At 36.1% G+C, this 20,734-nt stretch overlaps 1 protein-coding gene and 1 long non-coding RNA gene across 3 annotated transcripts; both read right to left on the bottom strand.

Moving 5' to 3' along the window:
- Positions 1 to 357: 357 nt before the first annotated feature.
- LOC149236020 (uncharacterized) lies at positions 358 to 1,191 on the bottom strand. The gene is made up of 3 exons (XM_089461493.1): positions 929 to 1,191; positions 742 to 807; positions 358 to 632 (listed from the first exon to the last, which is right to left on the bottom strand). The coding sequence occupies exons 1-3, from the start codon at positions 1,189 to 1,191 to the stop codon at positions 581 to 583; spliced, it is 381 nt and encodes a 126-aa protein (XP_089317619.1). The 3' UTR covers positions 358 to 580.
- A 6,698-nt stretch (positions 1,192 to 7,889) lies between these two features.
- Positions 7,890 to 8,542, bottom strand: LOC149236019 (uncharacterized). 2 transcript variants are annotated; one of them, XR_016268369.1, is made up of 3 exons: positions 8,413 to 8,542; positions 8,226 to 8,316; positions 7,890 to 8,116 (listed from the first exon to the last, which is right to left on the bottom strand). It is a non-coding gene; the product is annotated as an uncharacterized LOC149236019 (long non-coding RNA). The 2 variants fall into 2 exon arrangements; XR_016268368.1 differs by having other exon boundaries at positions 8,226 to 8,291; positions 8,413 to 8,541.
- Between the last annotated feature and the right edge of the window lie 12,192 nt (positions 8,543 to 20,734).

The following is a 20,734-nucleotide window of genomic DNA, read 5'->3' as shown; positions in this document are numbered from 1 at the left end:
CGAGGTGGAAATACTGTACGCATAAATAACTGGATATGATGCAAATCTTAATATCAAATTCGGGTAAAAACCCTCATGCAACCCATTGAATATAGGCGGAGAGGAAAGGACTTGCTTCCATTACTCCAGAAGCAAGCCGTAACCATATGACCGCAGCAATTGAACCAGGATAAAATAACCATGAATATCAAATAAATAAATACAGTATCACAGGAATGGAAACATACGCATATATATTAACTCCAATCAAGAAATCGATGAGTGCCTGAACTGAACCATAGATATGCATGAGTTAATAGAAAGGTTACAACTCGAATCAACACAACCAATGCTATTATAAACCGTGAGTAAGGCAAGCTTAACAATGTTTAACTGTAACAAAGCCCGAGCGAGCGGGTCGGGTAAACCCCAGTTCATGATAACGGCAAGCCATCAAAGAGTATAGAACTGTACAACGATTAAATACAAAACTTATTCTATAAACGTCTGTGATTATCAAGACCAGCAACCAAACCCTCGGTTGGCCTGTGGCCGTAACCGATAAACCTTAACCTCAGGGTTCTGTGGAATACAGAGCCGGCTAAGAGTGCCGCCCGTGAACCACATCAAAACTTGAAGCCAAAACAACAGACCTGAGCACAAGAACATCGTGCATCAGTTCCGTGTCGGGTCACTGAAGACCGTCAAACCTCCATTATAAGCTGACTCAAACGATTAAGTATACAGTTGCGGATGACTTACCTGAAGTGTGTGCAAATCGATTCAGAAAACTGCTTGAATGGTCGAGGCCATGGAGTCCGAACCCTCCTGCACAACATCGCACGGTTATCAACTGTATCAAATGAGGGAGCACATACTTAGGATCTGATAAAACGATGTTAAGAACCAAATGTAAACCTTAAGCAATTGCCATAGTGGGGGGGGTTACCTGTACAAGCAGCGGAGCTGAAAGGTGGAGGAGACTGTCGGAAGAACTGCTGAAACATAGAGTGCAAATGAACCAGAACCGAAGAACTCGGTAAACTTATATGTCAACCAAACCCTAAGGCCATTTTTCACCGTCCGATCTGGAGACACAATCTTCGTCGTTCGTTTGGGCGGGAGTGTGGCACGTTTACCGAATGCACAAACCGTAGAATGGTCACATGGCTCCACATGGCCTACAGCCACCTGGCCATGACCGTTCACCATGTGGCGCTGGAGTTTAATGCCATCCGGACGAGGGGAAATCCAATGCACCAACATGTGTTGAGCTATTAAAAAGGTTAATGCATAGTGAGACCATACGAGGATAACATATGTCAAATATCAAATAAGGTGTGTGAGCCATAAATCATAATTCACGTGGATACAATTCCTATATTCGTGTGAAACAAAAGTATCCTAATCATGGTAAATGGGAGGTAGGACATAATAAATTTTTTTTTTATGGTGAAAGTAGCAGGGTCGTGACAATGTGGTATCAGAGCGAGGTTTCAAAACTGAGACCTCTGGAACAGCAACAAGAACAGAAAGAACAATTATCTTATATATGTATACAATACAATGTCATTAATCATGTCTTTTTGTGTATATCAGGAACATATTGAGACATTCCACAGCTGACAGTTATACAATAAGATGGAGGAAATGCCGGGAGCTGGTGGCATTCCACCAGACAACACAGGACTGTGGGTTCAGCTTGGTGCTGAGACACGCAGTGCTAATCAGGCAATACTTCAAACCGTTCAAGAACTGAAGGGTGAAATGGCACGCTTGCGAGAAGACAATGCACGATTAACTATGGAACAGGAAAGAATATTGAAGAGCTTGTCGGAAAAACAAAATCCACCCTTACCCAGTCCTAGTGCAGAACAACAAAGGGGCACTGAGGGGCGGAATTATGCTCCTGAAATTTCAGAAGAGCGTGAAGATCATTCAGATAACGTGCAAGAGCAGCAGGCTACCAAGAGACAGAAAACAGAATTACAGGGGGAATTTCGAAAAATCAAGCCCCCACTTTTCGATGGTGAACAGGAGGAAGCAGCAGAAGCATGGCTGATTAATATTAATAAATATTTTCAGCTGTATGAATACGATCAAAATCTGAAAGCACGATTGGCTATATTCCAGTTGCAAGGCAAAGCCACCTTGTGGTGGGAAGAAATTAAAATTGTGAAAGGGGTAAGTGAGCAAAGCATAACCTGGGAAAAATTTCAGAAATATTTTAAGGAGAGGTACTTAACTGAGCGCTTTTATGATGAGAAGGCGCGAGAATTTCATGATTTACGACTAGGACAACAATCCATGGATGAATTCATAAATCGCTTTACCTCTCTACTGCGTTATGTGCCTTACATAAAAGAGGAGAAGGCCAAGGTGCAGAGGTTTGTGAGTAGTTTGCCAGCCTATATCAGAGAGCGAATTGAGTTTGACAACCCCTGAACTATGGATGAGGCAATTAGGAAGGCCAGAATTTGCTACCAGCAACACAAACAAAAGGGAGAAATTCCCAGCAGAAAATGGAATGAGAGAAAAGGTAGCAGAAATGCTGGAAACAACAAAGGCAGCCACGGAAATGGTGGCAAAGGGGCTGGAAAAGGACAGTTTAACAGAAGCACGAGTAAGGGAACTTTCCGGCCTAAGCCAAACGAGAACAGGATTAGTGAACCCCCTGCTAAATGAGAGGTTGAAGGAACCAAACCACCAGTTCAATGCTGGGTATGTGAGGGACCGCACTATGCTAGGAACTGTCCGCAGCGTAAAAGGACTGATCAGATATCTCAAGTCCATGAAGCTTCCACTGTGGGGGACGTGGCACGTAGCGTACAAAGGATCAATGCAGCACTGGAGGACCGACAAGCGGAATATCAACCCTCCATGGTGGAATTCGAAGGTAAGATCTCAAACCTTTCTGTAGCTGTACTTATTGATCCAGGGGCTACGTTAAGTTACGTTAGTCCAAAAGTAGTGGAACACTGTAAGCTACCATCAGAAAAGTTTAAAAACCCATGGTTGGTACAGTTAGCTACGGGAGCCAAAAGGCGGGTTTTAGCTAAAGTGAATAACTGTTCTTTTAGTATAGCTGGACAGCCTGTAAAGGCAGATTTGAATATACTTCCGTTAGGTTCCTATGACATACTTATTGGTATGGACTGGCTGGAGAAGCACTGGTCGTTGGTGAATTGTAAAACCAAGACCATATACTACAAGGATGATTTGGAACAGCAGCAGGAATTGCAGGGAATTAAACGTCCTGTTCAGGTTCGACCTATAACTGCAACACAACTAGCTAAGTGTATTAGAAAGAAATGTCAAATCTATGCCATACAGGTTGGCTATGCGAATCAAAAAGATAAGATGTCTGCATTAAGTGACATACCAGTAGTGCAGGAATTTACAGACGTCTTTCCTGAAGAGATTCCGGGTCTGCCTCCAAGAAGGGACATAGATTTCACTATAGAGTTGGTACCAGGGGCAGCTCCAGTATCGAGGGCACCATACCGGATGAGCATACCAGAGTTGACGGAATTGAAGTTGCAGCTCCAGGAATTGCTAGATAAGCAGTACATTCGACCTAGTGTATCACCTTGGGGAGCTCCAGTATTGTTCGTGAAGAAGAAGGATGGGACCTTTCGCATGTGCATAGATTACCGACAGCTGAATAAGCTCACGGTCAAAAACAAGTATCCTCTACCCAGAATAGATGAACTTTTTGATCAGGTGAAAGGAGCAAAGGTGTTTTCCAAAATTGATCTGCGATCTGGTTATCATCAGATCAGGATCAAGGATGAGGACATTGCCAAAACTGCTTTCCGAACACGCTACGGGCACTACGAATTCGTAGTGCTACCTTTTGGTTTAACCAATGCGCCAGCCACCTTTATGTGCATGATGAATAGCGTGTTTCACCAGTTTTTGGACAAGTTTGTACTGATATTCATTGATGACATTTTGATATATTCTCGTTCCCAGCAGGAACATGAGGAGCACCTTAGATTGGTGTTGCAAACTCTTCGGGAGCATCAGCTTTATGCTAAATTTAGCAAATGTGATTTCTTTAAGGAAGAAATTCAATATTTGGGTCATGTGATTACAAATGAGGGAATTGCGGTTGATCCCGAGAAGATAAAATCTATTATGGAGTGGCCTACACCCAAGGATGTTTCGGACATCAGGTCCTTCATGGGATTAGCTGGTTATTACAGGAGATTTGTGGAAGGCTTTTCGAGAATAGCCTATCCTATTACCTCATTACAAAGGAAAGGAAGGGCGTTTAAGTGGACAGCAGAATGTCAGCAGAGTTTTGATTGTTTGAAACACCTACTCACCACCGCACCCATCTTAAGAATTGCAGATCCTAATAAGGATTACGTGGTGTGCACTGATGCAAGCAAAGAGGGCGTGGGGGGAGTATTGATGCAGGAAGGGCGGGTAATAGCCTATGAATCTAGGAAATTAAAAGAACATGAACAGAAATACTCTGCATACGATTTAGAATTAACCGCTGTAATTCATGCCCTTAAAATGTGGCGACATTATCTTCTCGGAAAGAAATTTCTGCTGTTAACCGACCATCATAGCCTAACGCATTATTTCAATCAGCCCACTTTGAACGCGAGACAAGGTCGTTGGGCAGATTTTCTAAGTGGGTTTGACTTCGAAATAAAACATTTAAAGGGCAAAGAAAATCGGGTAGCAGATGCCTTAAGTCGAAAAGTTCATAATTTATGTGAGCTTTCAGCCAGCCGGTGGCAGAGTTCGCTGGTTGAACAAATAAGAACAGCAGCGCACCACGACTCAGAATATCAGCATTTGAAAGTGCAGGTACAGCAAGCTGATCATGACAAGTTACAGCAAGGGTATACATTGGATAGCACTGGGATGCTGTATCTCAATGGAAAAATGTATGTACCCAACTCCGGTGACCTTAAGAAGCTGATCTTAGATGAATTCCACATCAGCCATTATGCCGGTCATCCAGGATATCAAAAGTTGGTTATGGCACTCAAAAAAGAGTATTACTGGCCTGGAATGAAAAGGCAAGTGGTGGAATATTTGGCAAAATGTTTGGAGTGCCAGCAAATTAAGGCTGAACACCAACACCCAGCGGGACTGTTACAGCCCCTACCTATTCCGGAATGGAAATGGGAAACCATCTCCATGGATTTTATAACTAGTTTACCACGAACGAAGAAGGGTAATGATTCTATTATGGTTGTAGTTGATAAACTAAGTAAAGCAGCACACTTTATACCCGTACAGTCTACTTACAAGGCGGTACAAATTGCGCATCTCTTTATGCAGAATGTGTTCCGCCTGCATGGAATGCCAAAGGTAATCATATCGGACCGTGATGTGAAGTTCACCTCCACTTTCTGGAAAACATTGTTTGCTGAGTTGGGCACCCAGCTGAATTTTAGTACAGCATATCATCCACAAACCGATGGACAAACTGAGCGTGTCAATCAGGTATTGGAAGATATGCTGAGGGCAAATGTGATGCTCAAGCCTACTCAGTGGGAAGAATATTTGCATTTGATTGAATTTGCCTACAATAATGGGTATCACACCTCCACCCAGCTAAGTCCCTTTGAGGTTTTGTATGGGCGAAAATGCCGCACACCCTCGGGTTGGAGTGGGGTAGAGGATAAATTGAATTTGGGTCCAGAAATGTTAAAGGACATGGAAGATATGGTAAAGAAAGTACGAGCAAACCTAAAGGCTGCACAAGACAGACAGAAAAGTTTCGCAGATAAGAAAAGAAGATTTGCAGAATATAAAGTGGGTGATCATGTATTTGTAAGGATTCAAACTAGAAGGAGCGCACTGCAGTGGAGCGGGTGCGCTAAACTAGCTCCCCGATATTTCGGACCATTTCAGATTCTCGCTAGAGTAGGACCGGTGGCCTACCAACTTGCTTTACCCAGCCACATTAGGATTCACAATGTGTTTCATGTTTCTGTCCTAAAGAAATATGTGTATGACCCTAGACATGTTATACAATGGCAAGATGTACGGGTAAGAATTGATCCGATTAGGTTTAATTATACCACTACACTTAATGAGGAATTGATTAAGTGCTGGTTGTTTGCAGGTCGAACCGGAAGGCGGGGTCCTAGTCGAACCACAGAGCATTCTCGACCGGAGAGAAGTGCAGCTGCGGAAACGGGCTATTACCCAAATTAAGGTGCTGTGGCAGCATTATGGCCCTGAGGAGGCTACGTGGGAAGACGAGGAACTTTTCAGAAAAGCCTATCCAAATTTATTTGATAAGAATGGACATCGGGACGATGTCCAATCCTAGGGGGGGAAGATGTAATAACCCTGGTAACTTGTAATTTCCGGTAATTGTTGTGGTAAAAACAATATGGTTGACAACTTGTTATTAAGACATTATTATTTGTTAAAAGAAAATATAATGAATTATTATACACATGTGTTGAAAGAATGATGGCAGCCTCAACAAAGGGGCCTTTTCTATTAAAAGAAAAGAATCAGTTAAGAAACTGAAGAGGAGACAACTGCCTCTCACCCAGAAAGGGGTGGAAAGGAAAAACCTCTGGGCTGTTAAGGAACAGGCAGAGGAGACTCCAGAGGAGAGAGCAGAGTGTGAATACTGGGTTAAGTCTGGTTGTGACCAGATAACCCTGCACCGTGGTGCTTGAATCTTGAAAAAGGCTGTGGCCTACAAGATAGCTCGGAGGGGAGATCCAGTGCAGTGGATTCTCGAGGTTGGGAGGATAAGAGCTAGATTGCTGCAGGTGAACCTTACAGTAAGAGCGACAGTAGCAGATTATCAGGTATGTCTCATTAAATAGGTTTTCTTAAGAATCAGGTAATGATAATTTGCAGAATATAGCAGTCTGGATTCTTATTTATAAAATAGGAAACAGAGTTTAAGAAAATACAAGTATTTATATTTTTCGTTATTAAGGAGATACCGATATATCTACAGTATGGTATTTATTTACAGTCAACCGTATGATTCCTCAATGGCAAACAAAAGCCGTGGTTAAAGATATATTTGTATTAGCTGATAATTCCTTTTACCGAGATTTAAAAGATACGGTTATACAACTAATATTCTTGAGACAGCGAATGAACAAATAAATATACGTTTACAGAGTAAACCTCAACCCTGTCGACCATACAGATCTGGTTATGACATACAAGTTATAACAGAGATGAAACATGACGCGGCAGGAACCAAATAAAGAGAGAGAGCATTCTAAAATCAGCAAGAAATAGTATATATACAAGTGAATGCGAAACAGTAAAATATTTTCAACGCTTATGAACTTGCAAAACGAGACCATATTCAATACTGACGTTAACCAGTGATAAGAAGACGGTTACGAGCACTGTATTAAGAGTCAGGTCTTCAGTAAAACAACGAAGCCGTGAAACTGAAAAGAACATCATGGTTACAGCAGTGATGAGTAAACTCTTAGATAAGCCTTAAACTAGCATTAGACCGCAAATGTCACGGCATGCCGAGCAAGCGAGGTGGAAATACTGTACGCATAAATAACTGGATATGATGCAAATCTTAATATCAAATTCGGGTAAAAACCCTCATGCAACCCATTGAATATAGGCGGAGAGGAAAGGACTTGCTTCCATTACTCCAGAAGCAAGCCGTAACCATATGACCGCAGCAATTGAACCAGGATAAAATAACCATGAATATCAAATAAATAAATACAGTATCACAGGAATGGAAACATACGCATATATATTAACTCCAATCAAGAAATCGATGAGTGCCTGAACTGAACCATAGATATGCATGAGTTAATAGAAAGGTTACAACCCGAATCAACACAACCAATGCTATTATAAACCGTGAGTAAGGCAAGCTTAACAATGTTTAACTGTAACAAAGCCCGAGCGAACGGGTCGGGTAAACCCCAGTTCATGATAACGGCAAGCCATCAAAGAGTATAGAACTGTACAACGATTAAATACAAAACTTATTCTATAAACGTCTGTGATTATCAAGACCAGCAACCAAACCCTCGGTTGGCCTGTGGCCGTAACCGATAAACCTTAACCTCAGGGTTCTGTGGAATACAGAGCCGGCTAAGAGTGCCGCCCGTGAACCACATCAAAACTTGAAGCCAAAACAACAGACCTGAGCACAAGAACATCGTGCATCAGTTCCGTGTCGGGTCACTGAAGACCGTCAAACCTCCATTATAAGCTGACTCAAACGATTAAGTATACAGTTGCGGATGACTTACCTGAAGTGTGTGCAAATCGATTCAGAAAACTGCTTGAATGGTCGAGGCCATGGAGTCCGAACCCTCCTGCACAGCATCGCACGGTTATCAACTGTATCAAATGAGGGAGCACATACTTAGGATCTGATAAAACGATGTTAAGAACCAAATGTAAACCTTAAGCAATTGCCATAGTGGGGGGGGTTACCTGTACAAGCAGCGGAGCTGAAAGGTGGAGGAGACTGTCGGAAGAACTGCTGAAACATAGAGTGCAAATGAACCAGAACCGAAGAACTCGGTAAACTTATATGTCAACCAAACCCTAAGGCCATTTTTCACCGTCCGATCTGGAGACACAATCTTTGTCGTTCGTTTGGGCGGGAGTGTGGCACGTTTACCGAATGCACAAACCGTAGAATGGTCACATGGCTCCACATGGCCTACAGCCACCTGGCCATGACCGTTCACCATGTGGCGCTGGAGTTTAATGCCATCCGGACGAGGGGAAATCCAATGCACCAACATGTGTTGAGCTATTAAAAAGGTTAATGCATAGTGAGACCATACGAGGATAACATATGTCAAATATCGAATAAGGTGTGTGAGCCATAAATCATAATTCACGTGGATACAATTCCTATATTCGTGTGAAACAAAAGTATCCTAATCATGGTAAATGGGAGGTAGGACATAATAAATTTTTTTTTTTATGGTGAAAGTAGCAGGGTCGTGACAATCAAATCTATTGAGGTGAAAATTTCTTTTAGAGTGAAAAGAGGTCTGATCCATCTCCTCGCTTGGTAGATCCAGATTTGAAATGAATCAAGACCGATTATAATAATGTCCATACATAGTTTACAATTGATAACCATTCAGATGAACTTGTTTTTCACAACATTGAAATTTCATTTTACTTTAATTATAAGTAAATGAAAAGTGTTTTTTCTCATATTAAATTTGACTATTCGGCATAATTTTTTTCAACTGCTATGTAGAGACTAAACCACCATACAACACCGATTATTTATGCCATATATATCTATATATATTTTAAATTTATAATTTTAATGCTATATTTATTAAAGGGATTTTTACTTTATAAAATTTATTTGTAATATGTAACACCTAAAAAAAATTAGCCATATATATTAATTTTATAATTTTAATACTATATTTATTAAAAGGTTTTTTACTTTATAAAATCTATTTGTAATATGTAACACCTAAAAAATAAATAAAAAATTATAATTCAATTATTACTATTTTTTATTAATTTCTTACAGTTACATAAATAATTATACATTCCTCATGGTAAGCATACATTATGGAAGTTTGTATAAAAAAAATCCCTAATTAAACTATTATCATTTTCTTATAAATATCATTATCATTATTATTTTCTTGAATTATCAATTTCTTATAAATATCTTTATTATCATTATCATTTTCTTGATTGCATAAAAAAATTCGAAGAATATGACATCAAAATTCATCTGTGGTTCATCATGGTTCATCATTAAGATAAGATGGAGAATCATATCATGACATCAAGATTAAATATGAATAACGATGTAGAGAAATAATTTCTAAATGTTAGAATCTAACAGTTAGTTTTGACTAGAAATTATTATTTCTTAATAAAAAAAATTAATATAATGAAAGTAAACATTAAGAATTTATTTTATTTTTAATAAATTACAATTCCATAATTTAAATATATATATATAGATAATGAAAATAAATCTTAAGAATTTATTTTATTTTTATTAAATTGTAATTAAAAAAATCCAAAATTAAATAGAATAATATTTTTGGTCATATTTAAATAATACATTGAGGTCAAAAATAGACAAAGCTAAGGTTGAATAAAGGTAAATATTTGATTTTGAATAAATAGATAAATATTTTATTTATTTATTTAAGTATGGATTACATAAATAGATATTTTGAACTAAATATATAAATATTGAGTTTTGGATAAATAAATTTATCAGTAAATACATATTTTGTTTATTTATTTATTAAAGATTTTTTTTTTGTCAAGTTATTTGTGATTCTCCAAACTTGACCCATGGCTAGAGGAACCGCAACCCAGGGGCATCTAAGTTGTCAAAGGCATTTGGGGATCACACCGAGCTTGGGCCACACCAGCCCTAAGTTGACTGTATTTTACCATCTGTCATCCCCCTAGCACAGGCACACCAACCTCTGAGTTTTGATCATAAGTTCCTAGGTTGCATTGTAAACGAGGCTCATTGTGAACCGGTTGTACTAGTGACACTTAACTTTATTTATTAAAGTTTTGAATAAAAATAAATATGTTTATTTTTATTCAAAACATTAATAAATAAATAAATTATTTATCTATTTATTCAAAATTAAATATTTACCTATTTATTTTAACCAAGTTTATCCAATTTTGACCTCAATGTATTATTTAAATATGACGAAAAATATTAATATATTTTATTTTAAATAATTTTATTTAATTATGGGCTAGAAAACATGGGGCTTTGCAATCTGAACTAGGGTTTTGCGTTAGGGTTTTGTCGGTGGTCACCATGGTGGGGTGCGGAGGAGGGAGTTCAGCTCCCTCTTACAGTCAAGTGGTTGCGGATAGAAGCAAGGGAGCTGGATCGCATCGCTTCTAGAAACCAACGGAGGTGGAAACATAGGCTATGAATAAAGAAAAATCTGAAAATATCATACCTCATGGACAAGAAGAGAATCATGAGGAAGCTAAGATCACATAGATTTCATGTTTGATTTGCTCCAAATAATTAACTCAAGATGAATTAATTAATTATTAATCAAATAGCTGCTAAGAACAAATTCGAATTTTATTTCTCTACTGTACTAAAGTGTCACATACATAGATGTTATGCATATATACGGAAGTGCCACATATACCTAGAAGATATGTGCATATAGAAAAGTTTCGCATATATAGAAGATATGCGCATATCTTCCGTTTATGTACAATTTCAGTATATACGCAATTTTCATATATGGAAATTGCGCATATACGGTAGATGCACATATATAAAAGAGGTGCATATACAGAAGATATGCAGATATAAGAAAGTTACACATATACGAAAGTTATGCACATATATGGAAGTTGCGCATATACGGTAGATGCACATATACGGAAGTTACATATACTAAAGTTGCAGATATGTGGAGGTTATGTGTATATAGAGAAGTTGCACATATACCTGGAAGATATGTGCATATAGAGAAGTTTCGCATATATGGAAGATATGCGCATATCTTCCGTATATGTACAATTTCTGTATATCCGCAATTTCCATATATAGTAGATGCACATATATAAAAGACATGCATATAGGGAAGATATGCACATATAAGAAAGTTGCGCATATATGGAAGTTGTGTATATATGGTAGATGCACATATAGAAAATATGCACATATACGGAAGTTACATATACTAAAGTTTCATATACATGGAGGTTATGCGTATATACAGAAGTTGCACATATACATGGAAGATATGTGCATATAGAGAAGTTTTGCATATAAGGAAGATATGCACATATCTTCTGTATATGCACAATTTCCGTATATGCGAAATTTCCGTATATGGAAGTTGTGCATATGCGGTAGATACACATACATAAAAGACATGCATATACGGAAGATATGCACATATAATAAAGTTACACATATACGGAAGATATGCAGATATACGGAAGTTGCGTATATACGGTAGATGCACATATAAAGAACCATCATTGATATGTTGTCTTTGTTTCTTGGTCTCACCTAATTAGTGAAGACAAAAACATAATTATTGTTAGTAATAATGGGGTTAATCACCTCCTTATAATACCTTAGCTTCATTCTTCCCTCTAACACCTTATCATCCCACAACTTATCCTTAAATTTGGAAGTAATAGTGTTTTTAATATTATTCTTACCATATGTCCGGATAATTCCCTTTTAATATTATCTTTACCATGTGTTCAGATAATGCCCTTTAAATATTATCCTTACCGTGGTTAGTTCAGATAGGCCTCTCTTACCATATGTTCTTAGTAATTCCCCTAGCATTGAAAGCAACTTAATGCTCAAAGTAGCACTGAAAGCGAGTTATTGCTCAAAGAGTACAGAAGGATATGTGATTCAACTAATTTCATACATGATGTTCAAGTAGTTTTTCTGTATATACACAACATTTGTATATGTGCATATACATAAGATATGCGCATATATGGAAGTTGTGCATATACGGTTGATGCACATATACTAAAGTCGGACATACATAGAGGTTATACATATATACGGAAGTTGCACATATACCTGAAAGATATGTGCATATAGAAAAGTTTCGCATATACGGAAAATATGCGCATATCTTCCATATATGTACAATTTCTATATATACGAAATTTCCATATATGGAAGTTGCGCATATATGGTAGATGTACATATATATGGTATTTTGCAGTCTCAAGGCTGAAGGCTTCCCCTTTCCTATCTAAACTGCAAGTGTATTTATGAAAGTCGACTACTATATATGTACTTGCATATCTATTTGCATATACAAAAGTTCACACATGGAATATGATTTCTATAGAGGTGTTGAAGTCATCTTTCATATATGCACATTGCCCCATATATATCCATATACAGAAGTTTCACATATACGGAAGACATATTTCGTATATCCGTACTTCCATATATGTACATATACAGAAGCCATCGCTTCCATATATATGTGCATATAACGAAATTGTACCTATACTAAAGATGGGACAGGCTCTGCCACTTCCTCCTCCACCACTTATCCAGCAATGAAGGCACCCTTGTCGGGGATCTGAAGGTTTGTATCTACAAGATATTGGAGAGTCTGAAGATCTCCTAGATCTAGGTCTGTATTGCTTCTCAAATCCCTCTAGGAAGAGGTGAAGTCTTTATGGTTAGTTATGGATTCCAAGTTTTCCAAGTTTTGTATATACAAAAGACGTGAGCATATATGGAAGTTGTGCATATACGGAAGATGTGCGCATATGTAGAAGTTATGTATATATGGAGGTTATCATATATGCATATTTCGGAAGTTGAGATTGTTTTTATGTATGCACAACTTTTCTATATCGTTGCAGACTATTTTTATGCATGCACAACTTCTGTATATGTAAATATACAGAAGTTGCAGATATATGGAAGCTATGCACATATACGGAAGTTTCAAATATATGGGAGATATATAGAGAAGTTGTGCAGAACTTCAACCTCTATATAGACGCAACTTCTGTATATGCACATCTTTTGTATATGTGCATATCTTGCGTATATGCATAAATATATATGCATATATACGGAAGTTGCACATATACAAAAATTGCGAATATACAAAAATTGTACATATATAGAGGTTTCATATATACAGTGACTTAAGTTACACATAAATTATCTATATACGCATTTTCCATATATGAACAACTTTTATATACGTGCATCTACCGTACATGTTCAACTTCCTTATGTGTGCATATACAAAAGTTACACATATAAATAGTTGTGCGCAACTTCAACCTACGTACATACAATATAGTCTTCGTATATGCACAACTTTTGTATATGCACAAATTCCGTATATACATATATGAATGTTTTGCATATACAAAACATATGTGATGCAAAAGATGTTCATATCCTTCGTATATGCATAAATTTTGTATATGCACATATTATTCATATATACGTTTATTTGATATATGTGAATTTCTTCTATATATGTGCAACTTTTGTATATGCACATATTTTTTGTATATACGTTTATTTCTTATATGTAAATTTCTTCTGTATATGTCCATATACAGTAGATGTGCATATACCGAAGATATGTGTATATGTAAAAGTTATGCATATAAAAAAAATATGCACATATACGGGAGTTGTGCATATATGGAGACTGTTGTATATGCATGTTATGAAAGTTGTGCACTTTTGTATACGTGCAACTTATGTGTACGCACATATACAAAAGTTGCGCATATACAGAAGATATGTGCATATACAGAAGTTGCACATATACAAAAGATATGCACATATACATAATATATTCACATGTACAAAATTGGGAAATATATGCCCAATTTGCGTATATGTGCATATTTTCTGTATATGCACATATATTATTTATATGCACAATTTCCCTCTTTTCGACTTGCAAAAGGTGTAAAATGACTATTATAAATATAAGATTTGTAAATTCTAGAAGACTTGAAGTCTTGGATGTGAAAACCTAGGGCTGGTAGATAAAACCTTAGATCTGATGTTTCTGTTGAAATAAGAAACCCTAGTTCATGCGACGAAGGAATGGAATCATGTTGATGATGAGGATGAGGAGGAGAACCATATATGCACATATATGGAAGTTGTGCATATACAGAAGATTTGCGCATATACGGAAGTTGTGCATATACAGAAAATGTGTGCATATATAGAAGTTGTGCATGTACAGAAAATGTGCACATACACGGAAGTTGTGTATATATGGAGGTTATCGTATATGCGTATTATGGAAGTTGCATACTGTTTTTATGTATGCACAACTTCTGTATATGGTTGCAGAGTGTTTTTATGTATGCACAACTTCTGTATATGTGCACATATTGAAGTTGAACATATATGGAAATTATGCGCATATACGGAATTTTTACATATATGGAAGATATATAGAGAAGTTGTGCATATACAAAAGTTGTGGATAACTTCAACCTCTATATAGGTGCAACTTCTATGTATGCATATCTTTTGTATATGTGCATATCTTGCATATATGCATAAATAGATATGCATATATACAGAAGTTGCACATATACAAAAATTGCACATATACGAAAATTGTACATATATGGAGGTTGCATATATACAGTGACTGAAGTGACGCATAAATTATCTATATACGCATCTTTCATATATGCACAGCTTCTGTATATGTGCATCTACCATACATGTTCAACTTCCATATGTGTGCATATACAAAAGTTACACATATAAATAGTTGTGCACAACTTCAACCTACGTACATACATAGCCTTCGTATATGCACAACTTCCGTATATACATATATGAATGTTTTTCTATCTTTTTCATCGCATATTTTTTGTATATGAAAAACATTCATATATGTATATACGGAAGTTATGCATATACGAAGGCTATGTATGTACGTAGGTTGAAGTTGTGCACAACTATTTATATGTGTAACTTCTGTATATGCACACATATGAAAGTTGAACATGTACGGTAGATGTACATATACAGAAGCTATGCATATATGAAAGATGCATATATGTATAATTTATGCATCACTTCAGTGACGGTATATATGCAACCTCCATATATGTACAATTTTCGTATATGTGTAATTTCTGTATATGTGCAACTTCCGTATATATGCATATATTGAAGATATGCACATATATAAAAGATGTGCATATACAGAAGTTGCGCCTATATAGAGGTTGAAGTTATGCACAACTTCTGTATATGCACATATCTTCTGTATATGCACAACTTCTCTATATATCTTCCATATATGTAAAACTTCCGTATATGCGCATAACTTCCATATATGTTCAACTTCAGTATGTGCACATATACAGAAGTTGTGCATACATAAAAACACTCTGCAACCATATACAAAAGTTGTGCATACATAAAAACAGTCTGCAACTTCCATAATACGCATATACGATAACCTCCATATATACACAACTTCCGTATATGCGCACATTTTCTGTATATGCACAACTTCCGTATATGCGCACATTTTCTGTATATGCACAACTTTCGTATATGCACACATCTTCTGTATATGCACAACTTCTGTATATGTGCATATATGGTTCTCCTCCTCGTCCTCATCATCAACATGATGTCATTCCTTCCTCGCATGAACTAGGGTTTCTTCTTTCAATAGAAACATCAGATCTAAGGTTTTATCTACCAGCCCTAGGTTTTCACATCCAAGACTTCAAGTCTTCTAGAATTTACAAATCTTATTTTTATAATAGTCATTTTACACCTTTTGCAAGTCGAAAAGATGGAAATTGTGCATATAAATAATATATGCACATATACGGAAAATATGCACATATACGGAAGTTGGGCATATATGGAAGATATGCATATCTTCCGTATATGCGCAAATTCTGTACATGTGAATATATTATGTATATGTGCATATATTTTGTATATGTGCAACTTCTGTATATGCACATATCTTCTGTATATGCACAACTTTTGTATATGTGCATACACATAAGTTGCACATATACAAAAGTGCACAACTTTCATAACATGCATATACAACAGTCTCCATATATGCACAACTTTCGTATATGCGCATATCTTTTGTATATGCATAACTTTTGTATATACGCATATCTTCTGTATATGCACATCTACTGTATATGCACATCTATTGTATATGCACACCTTCCAAATATGCACATATACAGAAGAAATTCACATATACGAAATAAACGTATATACGAAAAATATGTGCATATACAAAAGTTGCACATATACAAAAGAAATTCACATATACCAAATAAACGTATATACGAATAATATGTGCATATACAAAATTTACGCATATACGAAAGATATGAACATCTTTTGCATCACATATCTTTTGTATATGCAAAACATTCATATATGTATATATGGAAGTTGTGCATATACGAAGGCTATATTGTATGTACGTAGGTTGAAGTTGTGCACAACTATTTATATGTGTAACTTCTGTATATGCACACATAAGGAAGTTGAACATGTACGGTAGATGCACATATATAGAAGTTGTTCATATATGGAAGATGCGTATATAGATAATTTATGCGTAACTTCAGTCACTATATATATGAAACCTCCATATATGTACAATTTTTGTATATGCACAATTTCTGTATATGTGCAACTTCCATATATATGCATATCTATTTATGCATATACGCAAGATATGCACATATACAAAAGATGTGCATATACAGAAGTTGCGCCTATATAGAGGTTGAAGTTCTGCACAACTTCTGTATATGCGCAACTTCTCTATATATCTTCCATATATGTGAAACTTCCGTATATGTGCATAGCTTCCATATATGTGCAACTTCTGTATATGCACATATACAGAAGTTGTGCATACATAAAAATAGTTTGCAACCATATACAAAAGTTGTGCATACATAAAAACAATCTGCAACTTTCGTAATATGCATATACGATAACCTCCATATATACACAACTTCTATATATGCGCACATCTTCCGTATATGCACAACTTCCATATATGCTCACATCTTCTGTATATACAAAACTTGGAAAACTTGGAATCCATAACTAACCATAAAGACTTCACCTCTTCCTAGAGGGATTTGAGAAGCAAGGCAGACCTAGATCTAGGAGATCTTCAGACTCTCCAATATCTTGTAGATACAAACCTTCAGATCCCCGACGAGGGTGCCTTCTTTGCTGGATAAGTGGTGGAAGAGGAGGTGGCAGAGCCTATCCCATCTTTAGTATAGGTACAATTTCGATATACGCACATATATATGGAAGTGATGGCTTCTGTATAAGTACATATATGGAAGTGCGCATATACGGAATATGTCTTCCATATATGTGCAACTTCTGTATATGGATATATATGGGGAAACATGCACATATGAAAGATGACTTCAATACCTCTATAGAAATCATATTCCATGTGTGAACTTTTATATATGAAAATAGATATGAAAGTACATATATAGTAGTCGACTCTCATAAATACACTTGCAGTTTAGATAGGAAAGGGGAAGCCTTGAGCCTTGACACTGCACAATACCGTATATATGTGCATCTACCATATATGCGGAACTTGCATATATGGAAATTACATACATACAAAAATTGTACATATACGGAATATATGTGCATATCTTCCATATATGCGAAACTTTTCTATATGCACATATCTTCCAGGTATATGTGCAACTTCCTTATATATGCATAACCTCTATGTAGGTGCATCTTTTGTATATGTGCATCAACTGTATATGCATAACTTCCATATATGCGCATATCTTCTGTATATGCATAAATTTCTTGTATGTGTATATCTTTCATATATGCACGTTTTTATATATGTGCATCTACCGTATATGTGCAACTTCAATATATGGAAATTGCACATATATGGAAATTGTGCATATACAGAAGATATGCACATATCTTCTGTATATGCACATATACGAATGTTGTGTATATACAGAAAAATTACTTGAACATCGTGTATGAAATTAGTTGAATCACATATCCTTCTGTACTCTTTGAGCAATAACTCACTTTCAGTGCTACTTTGAGCATTAAGTTGCTTTCAGTACTAGGGGAATTACTAAGAACATATGGTAAGAGAGGCATATCTGAACTTGCCACGGTAAGGATAATATTTAAAGGGCATTATCCGAACATATGGTAAGGATAATATTAAAAGGGAATTATCCAGACATATGGTAAGGACACTATTAAAAACACTATTACTTCCAAATTTAAGGATAAGTTGTGGGATGATAAGGTGTTAGAGGAAAAAATGAAGCTAAGGTATTATAAGGAGGTGATTAACCCCATTCTTACTAAAAACAATTATGTTTTTGCCTTCACTAATTAGGTGAGACCAACAAAGACAACATATCAATGATGGTTCTTTATATGTGCATCTACTGTATATGTGCAACTTCCGTATATGCGCATATCTTCCGTATATGTGTAACATTATTATATGTGCATATCTTCCGTATCTGCATGTCTTTTATGTATGTGTATCTACTGCATATGGGTAACTCCCATATACGAAAATTTCGCATATACAGAAGATATGTGCATATCTTCCTTATATGCGAAACTTCTCTATATGCACATATCTTCCACGTATATGTGCAACTTCTGTATATGCGCATAACCTCCATGTATGTGCAACTTTAGTACATGTAACTTCCATATATGTGCATCTATCATATATGCGCAACTTCCATATATGCGCAACTTTCTTATATGTGCATATCTTTCGTATATGTACGTCTTTTATATATGTGCATCTACTATATATGCACAACTACCATATATGGAAATTGCGCATATACAAAAATTGTACATATACGGAAGATATGCGTATATCTTTCGTATATGCGAAACTTCTCTATATGCACATATCTTCCAGGTATATGTGCAACTTCTGTATATACGCATAACCTCCATGTATGTGCAACTTTAGTATATGTAAATTTCGTATATGTGCATCTACCGTATATGCGCAACTTCCGTATATGCACATAGCTTCCGTATATGTGTAATTTTTTTATATCTACATATATTCTATATATGCACCTCTTTTATATATGTGCATCTATTGTATATGTGCAACTTCCATGTATAGAAATTGCGTATATACATAAATTGTACATAAATGGAAGATATGCACATATCTTTCGTATATGCGAAACTTTTCTATATGCACATATCTTCCAGGTATATGTGGCACTTCCGTATATATGCATAACCTTTATGTATGTGCAACTTTAGTAAAATAGAAAAGTAAAATTCGAATTTGTTCTTAGCAGTTGTTTATTTAATAATTAATTAATTCATCTTGAGTTAATTATTTGAAGAAAATCAAACATGAAGTCTATGTGAGCCTAGCTTCCTCATGATTCTCTTCCTGTCCATGAGGTTTGATATTTTCATATTTTTCTGTATTCATAGCTTATGTTGCCACCTCCGTTGGTTTCTTGAAGCGATGCAATCCAACTCCTTTGCTTTTGTCTGCAACCACTTGACTGTAGGAGGGAGTTCAGCACCCCGCCATGGTGACCAGCGACAAAACCCTAACGCAAAACCCTAGTTTAGATTGCAGAGCCCCATGTTTTCTAGCCCATAATTAAATAAAATTATTTAAAATAAAATAGATCAATATTTTATTTATTTCTTTGTTTATTTATTAATGTTTTGAATAAAAATAAACATATTTATTTTTATTCGAAACTTTAATAAATAAAGCTAAGTGTCACTAGCACAACTGGTTCATGATGAGCCTCGTTTACAACGCAACCTAGGAACCTATGATCAAAACTTAGAGGTTGTTGTGCTTATGCTAGGGGGATGACACATGATAAAATACAGTGAACTTAGGGCTGGTGTGGCCCAAGCTCGGTGTGATCCCGAAATGCCTTTGACAACTTAGATGCCCCTGGGTTGCGGTTTCTGAAGCCATGGGTCAAGTTTGGAGAATCACAGATAACTTGACAAAAAAAGAAATATTTAATAAATAAATAAACAAAATATGTATTTACTCATAAATTTATATATCCAAAACTCAATATTTATATATTTAGTTCAAAATATCTATTTATAAATAAATCAAATATTTATCTATTTATTCAAAATCAAATATTTATCATTTTATTCCACCTTAGCTTTGTCTAATCAATGTATTATTTAAATATGACCAAA

Source organism: Pinus tabuliformis, chromosome 8 (genome assembly GCF_031772625.1).
Source record: "Pinus tabuliformis cultivar Carrire ecotype Pingquan chromosome 8, CPIR1, whole genome shotgun sequence".
In the NCBI taxonomy this organism is placed as follows: Eukaryota; Viridiplantae; Streptophyta; class Pinopsida; order Pinales; family Pinaceae; genus Pinus; species Pinus tabuliformis.
The sequence above is the reverse complement of the archived record's forward strand: the minus strand, read 5'-3'. Positions and strand labels throughout refer to the sequence as shown.